Raw genomic sequence first — 10,180 nt, 5'->3', positions numbered from 1 at the left:
TGTTTTTCTGATGATGTAAACTTGATAATGTTATGCAAGCTGTCGCAAAGCGAGTCTTAGCTGGTCTAACTAACTCCTTTTGATTAGTAAACCACCTCATCATGTTTAACAATTGAGGACGAATGTAAATGAAATTGCTAACCTCCATGCCTCTTTTCAGTGTTTTACGAATATGTGGGATCTTGTATATATCCTCCAACATCAAATCCAAGCAATGCGGCACATGGAGACCAAATTAATTGTGGTTGTTTTGCTTCTAACAATCTCCTTATTAAGTATTAACAAAGTAAAATAAGAACATATTTAGGCTTTTTAAATGTGTAAGAACAAATGTAAGGTAAGACTAACAAATTTAAGAAAGAGTTAGTATTGCATTCTTACTTGCCATAACATTTGTTGAAGCATTATCTGTAACAACTTGTGTGACATTGACTTCTCCATTCTACAAAATTGTCGAGCAACTCAAACATTCTCTTTCCATCCTTCACATAAGATGAAGCATCGATAGACTCAATAAACATGGTGCCTTTAGGACTATTAACTAAAAAGTTAATTAATGTCCTATTTCTTCTATCTGTCCATCCATCAGCCATAATAGTACATTCAACCTTGGCCCACTCTACCTTATGGTTCTTCATCAACTCATTGTGGCTTCTAAATTCCTTTTTGTATCGAGAGGTATTCCCACATCATAAAACCATCGAGCAATTCTTTGAATGATGTGCCTCCTCATTTCCTTTTTGTATGCCTTATTCATCGTAGTCTGTTTTCCCTTTCATTTGTTATTCTTTCTATTTTGCACCACATTTTCCGGGTTCGGTGTAAAATATGAATTCATTGGACCTTTTGTCTTGGCTTCTTTGAAGCTGGTGCCACTCTTTTATTCGAATTACTCATGCACACTTCATCTTCGTCCTCGTCCTCAATACCATAGTTTTCCACATCAATGTCTACAATCAAATTTCTTTGATCTTTAATCTCCTTTTTCATAAGTTCGTCTGGACTATTATTCAAATATACTCTTTTATCTCTTCCTTCATGTGATCCAGACATTTTATACGTGTCGTGGCATTTCTATAACCACCAACAAGGTGTTGTTTCATTCTAAAAACTCCTCCTTTTGTTACTTTTGAACAAAATCCACACACTAATGTATTAACATCTTGATCATTTTGCAATTTTGCATATTTCCATGCCCGGATCCTTTCTTATACCGTCCTATCTAATTATTAGAAACTTAACTTGATCAGTAACTACCTTACGAAATTGATCACAAAAAGTTAGGATTTGGGATTTGGGAGCCAAGATGACCAGAATTTTTATGACGGCTACTGTTTCATAGAGTTTTCTTCTCTGTTTTGAAGCCTTTCTTTGTTTTTTATGACAAAACAAAGATTCCAATGTGGCAGCAAAGTAATGGTGGCTGGCAGCAAAAAAAAAAGAGGACTTTCTTTCTTTCTTTTTCCTTTTTTTTTTTTTTTGAAGAAAAACAGGGCTGGACACCGGCACGTATGCCACACTTTCTATTTTTTTGAAGAAAAAACAGAACTGGACACGTCACACTCTGTTTTTTGGAGACTTTGATTTGAAGAAGAAGAAGAAAGTAACTAAAGTTTGGAAGAGACAGTTCTGAATTTTTTTTTGAAGAGCCCGTGAATGCAGGAAGAAGAAGAGACAGTCTGAATTATTATTATTATTATTTTTTGAAGAAACCGTGAAAAAGAAGAAGAAAGAGAAGAAGAAGAAGAAGAGAGTCTGATTATTATTATTTTTTTTTGACGAAATCGTGAATGAAGAAGAGGAGAGAAGTTCTGATTTTTTTTCTTTTGAAGAAACCACCGTGAATGAGAATGAAGAATCAAAGACGAAGAAGAAGAAGAAAAAGGAGAAGAAAAGAGAAGAGAAGTTCTGTTTTTTTTTTTTTTTTAAGAAATCGTGAATGGATCAAAAGAAGAAGATTTGGTGAAGAAAGAAGAAGAGAAAAAGGAAGAAGAAGATGAAAAGACTTACCGAATTGTTGGAGATGGAACTGTGAAAAAGAAGCAACCGTCCAATAAGATTTGATTTTTTGTGCAGTGTAGTCGTCATTCATACATGACTTGTTGGAGATTTAGGTTTAAAAATTATAAATATATATATATTATATTTAAAATGTTATTTAGGTAGTATTAAAGAAAAGGCATAGGCGTGCCTAAGCGCGCCTCGGCGCTTCGTGGAAGGCGCTGGAAGGTGCACGCCTTCCCTCGTGTGCCAAGCCTTTCCGAGACGAGGCGCCAGCGTTGTGCCTTTTGCCTAGGCGTGCGCCTGGCCGTGACTTTTAAAACACTGCTTCTTCCCATGTTTCTAGTGGCTTTACCCATCGGCCACTGTTACACTCCGAGAACTAACTTTAAGCTCCGACAACCACCTGCGATGACAGCTCCGGCGACCAACTCCAAGCTCCGATAACTTTCGCGCGACCAGCTTCGACAACCACCTCCAGTGACCCAACTCCGACGACCACCTTTGTGCTACCTACTCTGACGACCAATTGGCTCCAACACCAAACTCCGACGACCAACTTTAACTACAAACTCCGATGAAAAATCACCTTGGATCATCACTTTTGAGCGAGCAACTTCAACGACCAACTTGGGGCTTTGACAACCACCTTCGACGACAAACTCCGACAACCAGCTCTAGTACCACCTTCATGCAACTAACTTCGGGCTCTGATAGTCACCTTCGACTACAATCTTCAGCGAAAATCATCTTTGATGATCAGCTTTGATGACCACTTTCGTTCGACCAACTCCGGGATTCGAAAACCACCTCTGATGACAAACTTCGACAACCAACTCCAATACACCTTCATGCAACCAACTTCAGGCTCCGACAACCACCTCCGACTACAAACTCCATCAAAAATCATCTTCGATAATCAACTTCGACAACCACTTCCGACTACTATAAGACTGATGACTGTTAAAGTATGTTGTAGGGTTGTTGATTATATATAAAATATTATTTTGTCTACATTAAGTGCAATATTCATATGTAAAAATTTGTAAAAGATATTTTTATTTAATTGAATTCACATATCAAATGATGTTAAGCATATTTAGACAAAAAATATGTATGTAGTTGAAAAATATGTAACATGTAACAAAAAAAAAAAATCATAAAATGAAAAAAAATTTCTTGGAACATTTTCTAGCAAAAATTAGTGAAAAATAGAAATTTGTTCTTTAATGACCCTCTAAATTTGGAGGAAATGAAAGTGAAATTGTTGAAGAAATGTGGTGACATTCCATTGGCTGTTATGATGATAGGGTAATTTAATTAAAAAAATTCATGCCATAGTAAAAATATAGAGCAACAATCGGAAGAAGAAGAAAAAAAAGAAGATAATGAAATTCATGGAGAAAAATTAGCTAGAATAAAAAATTTTGATTTCGCTTTAGTTTCTCATTTTATTTAAACATATTTCTACAAGAAATGTAATGGGTTAATTGTTGTTTATTACCCCAAAAAGAAAGAAAGTAAGAAAGAAAGAAAGAAAGAAAGAAAGGAAAAAAGAAAAATTTTAAAAATTAAAGAAAAATTGAAATCTATATTTTATTCAAACAAATATAGGTAGAATTATTGAATAAAAAAGTTTCAAAACAAAAATAGTAATCATAGAAGTATATTATTGAATAAAAAAGTTTAAAAAAACTGCATCAGATACCCAGATATATGAACTCTACACTCCAAACAAAGACATATGAACTCAGACCAAATAACTCTGCACCCCAAACACAGACATATGAACTCCCCAGATATATGAACTCTACAGATATATGAACTTCATACATCCTATCTCAACTCTGCATCCCAAACAACCCCTAAGTGATTTTACTGAAGCTTTGTGTAATTATCAAAGTCCTATCCCAATTTCAGTCTAGTATGTATGTCTTATGAACAATTTTGCAAAGGAGAGAATTGTTCAAATTTGTTAGAGAGCCACAACCTTGAAGACATGTTTTCATGTAAGCTTAGTAAATGATAGGCCGCAATTTTGACCATTAAGCTATTGTATGTTAATTTGGATGCATTTCGAGTTTCTCATGATCATGGATTTGTTAGGAATCTTGTAAGATAAATAATAGAAATATTTTTAGGATTGCCAAGGCATATTTGTCATTTGTTAAGGAGTAGGTTATTGAAGAGTTGTTTTGAATAGCGCAAGCAAGGAGGGTGAAGAAGACAGTTTTCTGGACATAGTTTATGTGAAAATCCATGTCTCTCAAAGTATTTGGCGAACTTGTAGTTTTCCTTCTTAACACTATTAATATTTCCATTAATTTTTAGTTCCGATCAGAATGATTCCACTAGAAATTTTATGTTTATAAACAGTCCTATAGTGTTTATGTGTTGGGAAAGAAGTAGTCTTCTGTATAAAATCTTGCTTTTTGTCAATCTGTTAATATCTGGTGGGCCGTCCAGTTGGAAGGATTAATTAATGAACTATTAGATATGAACTCTACAGGGTTTATCAAGTACACGTATGGAGTATTAGAGATGCAACCAATTTTCTAAGCAATTGTAGCTGTAGATATTATTCTTAATCAACAAAAAGATTTTCCTTTTTAAAGGATAATTTTGTTCAATTCTTCATGGTTCTTTCATAAAAAAAATATATTTGATTTGACCATGTTTGTATGCTTGCTCTATATAGATCTTCCTGCCTCCCTCCCTCTATTTCTTTTTGTGTTTTTTCTGAGTCTGTTCAAGTTCTTCAAAGCACAATGAAAAAACTATAGATTCATGAATCTTTTGCTTTCCTATTATGGTGCAAAAGATGATCTCTCAGGTTTTAGTGCTGATTTTTGCTGTTGATGTCTTATCCAGAAAATTCTCAGGTAGCTAATGCACGATTTCAAGCTGCTGGTGCAATTCGAGATGCTGCTATTAGAGAGTGGAGTTTTCTTACTGCTGATGTCAAGAGATCTTTAATTAGGTCATTTTTTACTTCTATGAATACTGTACTTTTTGCTTTCGTGTTTCATTGCAATATGTTTCTAAAACTGCTAGGCGCACTGGAAGGACAAAAGGAATTGTTAATTTACTTGTGCTATTTTGGCAATGGTTTGGGGCACTTGGTGGTAGATAAATGCAAAACAGTTAGGAGGTGTGGGATTTAGAAACAAAATATTGGGGTATGGCAGAAGAAATTTGAAGGAAGAGGAGCAGAGTGAGCTGAGTTTGGTTTCGGAATTGATTAGTTCTTGAAATGGTCATTTCTTGGTTCGATCTCTAGTTCATAAATTGTATGAAGATGTTGGACTTCTGGATTCAATTTGTTTTCAAAGATTTGGGAATGAACTCCCTCAAAAAGGGTAAGATGTTCATTTAGTCTTTGTTTGAAGAGTTTCAATTTGAAGATTAACGTCCTTTGTGTGGCTTAAAATCATTCTCAATGTTCGTCAAGTTTGGTGGATGCCAAAGATTTGTTTCATATGGTTTCCTTATAGGAGTTTGTGGAATCAACCATCTACTAGATTTTATGGGGCTATCATGAGTTTTTCATCATTTAACCAAAAGTGTGAAATAATGGAATTGAAATCTCCTTTTGAGTTTGGTGAATGCTCCTTTTGTGATTCAATATATGGAATTGAAATCAATGTCAAATGCCAGTGGTAAGGGGAAGGATTTGGAGAATGTGGGGGTTGATTTGCAGTCTGCAGTGAGTGAGTGTTTAAGAAAAGAGCTAGAGTATGAGAGTGAGGTTAACAATTTAGAAGATGATTCTCAGTATTTTGAGTTACAAGGCAGTAGTTGGCGTGATGAATCGAGTTGTGATAATGGGAACAGGCTCAATATTTCTCATGAATGTTTATCCTTGATCTACCATAAATTCTTAGATGAAATGGCTCATCTCAAGTCATCGGCGGGATTAACGAGGTCTATGGAAGAAAGCAGGGAAGAAAAGCTGGTTTTTACTCGAGTACAGAGTGGTGGGAGGGGAAATCAGAATTAAGCAAAAAGCTTCTCTTGCAGCAATTATTGGAGATTGATATAGGGTCGCAGGGTATCCCACCATCGTTTGTTTCTAGTTGCAATGCATACAAAAGGAGTAAGGAGAAAATAATTGCTGCTAAGAAGAGAATCCAGAGGATTATGCTTCCTTCCAATGCTCCAATAGGTGATGTAAATATTGAGAAGAAAAGAAAGCGTAAGGGAACTAATGGTATAGAATGGGAAGATATAATAATCGAAACCCTTCTTCTTCATGGCGTGAAGGAGGAGGAAATTGAGAAAGGCCATTACAATGTTTTGTTGGACTTGCATGTCTTCAATTGTTGAAATTCTTAGATGTTTTTTCTGCATGGAGACGATATAGAAAGTGTATAGAAATGTATCGGCAAAGGCACGAGTAACTGAGAAATGAAATATATAGTTACAAATCTTATTATAGTATTGTCCATTAACAGAAAGAGAAGTTATCCCTCGAAAAAAAAAAAGTGTGAAATAATTGTTATCTGGGAATCAACCACCCTGGATTGGCTTTGTGTCACTAAGGCATGTGAAAGAAGTAAAAGAAACTATAGGAAATTATGATTAAACCTATGGTGGCCTGGTGTCAGACGACACCTGGCCACCTATGTAGGATATCAAGATTTTATGAGTTTTTCTTGATAATTAAATGTGCTTGGATAAGATAATTGTCCTGTAACATGCAGCTGGTTTGAATACTAATAGATATTGTAAAAGAAAAATTGTTATGTGGGTATTCATTGAAATGGAAAGCAAGGAAGCTGTGAATTAATACCGTAAACTAATTTGTGGAATATGTGGCTGGAAAGGAATCAGAAGTGTTTTAACACGGTGGTGAGAGTCTGGGAGGAAGCGTTAGCTTGTGCTAAGCTAAATGTTCTTTGTGGGTATCATATTTTCTTTGTTTGCTCCTATGTTCATCGTATCATGTTGGATCAAGCTTCTCGGAATTTTCAACTTACTTTGGGTTTTCTCCAATACTTTGAAAGCCAATGTTTTGCAACTTCTTTTGGATTTTCAATTTGCTCCATTGGCGACTCTTCTCTGGATTAATGTTGCTAAAAGCTCTTCGATCAGAATTTTGGTTGAACAGAAATCAGAGACTATTTCGGAATTCCTCTATTTTTCATTTTGGTTGTTTTGATTCAATAAACACATCTCAAAGCTTCTTATTAGTGTTCGTTATCAAAAGCTTTCGGTGGTTTTTCCATTGGTTTTTATCATGGTGTATTTTGAGCATTCACATCTTTTCATTTACTTTATGAAAAGTTTCTTTTTTTAAAAAGGTATCTTATGATAGGGAGTTTGAGGGACATTCTGTTTTGTTCTGTATTATAATTGGGAAGTTTTTTAAATAGCTTTGTATGGGTTGTGTGAATTGTATCAGGTGTTTTTATTGTTTACTTTTTAAAATAACAATGGCTTCACGTTTTGTTCCAAAAAATCCATTCAACTATTTATTTTTGTGCATTAGTTGTGCAGCAATTAAGAACTTGTTTTTTGTGTTGTTATTTGTTAAGCAGTTCTAAACTTATTTTTATAGAAATATTTATTTTCTTTCAATCAAGGATTTATGGATAAATATGTTGCATTCAACATGCAGCTTCTGTCTGTGCTATGTAATGCAACATGCAAGCTCACCAGAGCGCTATGTTCAGGCAAAGGTTTCTGCTGTGGCTGCTCAATTAATGAAAAGGGGCTGGTATGCTTTCTTATCTTTTTGTTTCCTACAAAATTTGGATTCACATTTCTTAGACAGAAACGGGTAAGGCTGTATGTAATGGTATGCAATTAACCATATGACTAAGCACAACTACAGTATATTAGTTGAGTTGCACAGTTGTATCATAATACAAATAGATCCATATGATTACTTCCAAAGAATTCAACAAGTAGCAATAATAGCACTGGCTCATAAAATCTTAGCTCTTCAGTTAAAAAGGTGTTCTAACAATATTTGCAACAAATAGTCAGCTATTCTTCAGTTGGTTTTGTCCCTTATGTTGTCTTCATTTGGAGGTCAATATTTTGTGCATTAGTCTCTTCTCATTATATCAATGAAATTTTTTGTTTCATTTCCAAAAAAAAAAAAAAAAAAAATTCAAAAACCAGTCGGCCATTCATGAAATGTGCTAGTCTAGACCAGAAAACTTAAGGATGGTCCCACCCTTCATCTCTTGCAAGGATGAAGCTGCCAAGTTCTCCAAAATGGTTAAGTTTTCCTCTTTCTCACAGTAGTATAAACACTCGAGAAAATGTTCAGAGAATTCTTATATCTCCTGGTGGATCATGCTTAGTTGGAAGCCTTTCTTTAGAGGGTTGCTTTTGAGGGCTTGTTTTTTGTGCCCCTGTATTTTTTCATTTTTCTCAATGAAATTTGATTTTCCCATAAAAAAAAAAAAAAGAAAAAAAAAGGGTTATAGCAACATGGCATCCCAAGGTCGTCTCTTCTGCTTTTGTTTCTTTGCTTCCCCTGCACATCATCGATTCTCTTCTTGGTGGCAGATGTCCCTCCCTTGTGATGTTTTCATTTTGCTTTCTGTTTTTCTTGAGGACATCCTTTCATCAAGGAAAATAATTTTTTTGTTGCTGCAGCTAGTGAGGACCTTGTTTTGCTTTCTTTGGGTAGAATAAAGAAAGAATCTTTAAACTCTGCATTTTGCAACTAGACCTATGAATGATCTTGTCGATCGTATTCTATTGCTGGGCTCTAATCAAAATTGGCCAAAATAGAGTCAATCTACCTCAAACTTGTGGGAACATTGTTGTTTCTCTTTTTTGTGTACGCTTCGCCTTTTTATTCATAATTTTTTGTTGAATAAAAGTCAATGTTATGATCGATACCTACTAGCCATTTTTTTCGATTGGAAATGATGATTCTCATTCTTAGATAGTCTTTCTCTGTTTTTGTTCTCCTTTTATCAAAGAAAAGCTCCTATCTTATTTTAAAAGAGTAATAATTCTACTATAATTAGTTCAGAAACTTGGCCAAATTGATTACTTTCTCTGAGAAGTTCAAGTTTTCTAGTGAAATGATCGAAATCATCACTAACCCGCCTAACCCTAGAACATTTGGGTGTTGAGGGAACTTGTAGAAAATTAATTCCTAGATAGGTGGCCACCATGGATTGAACCCTTGACCTCTTAGCCATTTATTGAGACTATGTCTCCTTTTTTACCACTAGGCCAACTCATGATGGTTAATCATCACTAACTTTGAGATATTTAATATGTAGGCTCGATTTTGAAGCCTCTGAGAAGGAGTCTTTCTTTTATCAGGTATCAATGCCCATGTCAATCTTGTTAATATTTTAGGATTAGGATTTGATATTTTCTTTTAATTAATTAATTTATTTCATATCATTGGATATTTATTGTATTCATTATTTCTCCACGTTTTCTTTCGTATTAGCTTAATAATTTTTTCGAACACGAAGCAAATTTTTATACTTTGAGGCATTTTTTAGTTGTAAACTTCGAATAGGTTCATTGCTCCGGCCCAGAATACATGTTATGTATTGTTGTTTCTCCTACTTGAGAAGGCATTGTTACAAATAATAATCAGCAAAAGATAAAAAAATCCTCTATCGCTAAAACCCTCTCTTGCTAAAACCCTAGCAACCTTCAACCTCTCTTGTCAAAACCTTTGTTGCCTCCGACCATCACTGTTGTCGTCGACTGCTGCAGATGCTTCAAGCCTCCTCTTCTCTCCCTCTCTCACCGAATCCCTCCCTCGTTAAAACTCGAGTTGACCAAGAAAAGCCAACCAAACTAACTTTGGTTTGTCGTGGTCAATTTTTCACAATGCAAAATTTACCATTGATTGGTCAGTGAGCTCAGAAAAGAGTAAAATTGACCGATCGTTATATATGTATATTGAATATATATTATTAAAAAAAATTCTGACAACCCACGATGTAGCCCACACATCACTCAAAACCATACTAGTAAGACTATCAATAGGTAACCATTACTTAATATAATATAATTATTTTTGTAAGAACTTGTCAATTTCGTTTGTTTTCTCGTTCATTATATCTCCCTCTCTTGTCCGCCTTCTCTTTTTCCCGGATTTCTAGCTTTTTTCCCTTTCTGAAATCCCACCCACAACACCTTTTCTCTAATTTGTTTCCTTGTCAGAATCCTGCCGATCAGCGCTACC

The 10,180-nt window shown here is 34.9% G+C and overlaps 1 protein-coding gene and 1 pseudogene across 1 annotated transcript; one reads left to right on the top strand and one right to left on the bottom strand.

The window, feature by feature from the left end:
- Window positions 1-19: 19 nt before the first annotated feature.
- On the bottom strand, window positions 20-733 carry LOC150029725 (uncharacterized; annotated as a pseudogene).
- On the top strand, window positions 115-10,068 carry LOC150029724 (uncharacterized). The gene is made up of 3 exons (XM_090310417.1): window positions 115-4,981; window positions 7,622-7,720; window positions 9,255-10,068. The coding sequence occupies exons 1-3, from the start codon at window positions 4,860-4,862 to the stop codon at window positions 9,331-9,333; spliced, it is 300 nt and encodes a 99-aa protein (XP_090166543.1). The 5' UTR covers window positions 115-4,859; the 3' UTR covers window positions 9,334-10,068.
- The last annotated feature ends 112 nt before the right edge of the window (window positions 10,069-10,180 follow it).

This window comes from Benincasa hispida, unplaced genomic scaffold, assembly GCF_027475165.1.
Source record: "Benincasa hispida cultivar pf3 unplaced genomic scaffold, pf3_genome.v1.1 HicScf978, whole genome shotgun sequence".
Taxonomy (NCBI): domain Eukaryota; kingdom Viridiplantae; phylum Streptophyta; class Magnoliopsida; order Cucurbitales; family Cucurbitaceae; genus Benincasa; species Benincasa hispida.
Note: the sequence above shows the minus strand (reverse complement) of the source record. Positions and strands in the feature narration are given on the sequence as shown.

Excerpts from the sequence above, each read along its gene's own strand:
- LOC150029724 (XM_090310417.1), top strand. The coding sequence starts at position 4,860 with ATGTCTTATCCAGAAAATTCTCAGGTAGCTAATGCACGATTTCAAGCT. Across the intron at positions 4,982-7,621 it reads GTCAAGAGATCTTTAATTAG|CTTCTGTCTGTGCTATGTAA; the intron begins GTCATTTTTTAC and ends TTCAACATGCAG. Across the intron at positions 7,721-9,254 it reads CAATTAATGAAAAGGGGCTG|GCTCGATTTTGAAGCCTCTG; the intron begins GTATGCTTTCTT and ends TTTAATATGTAG.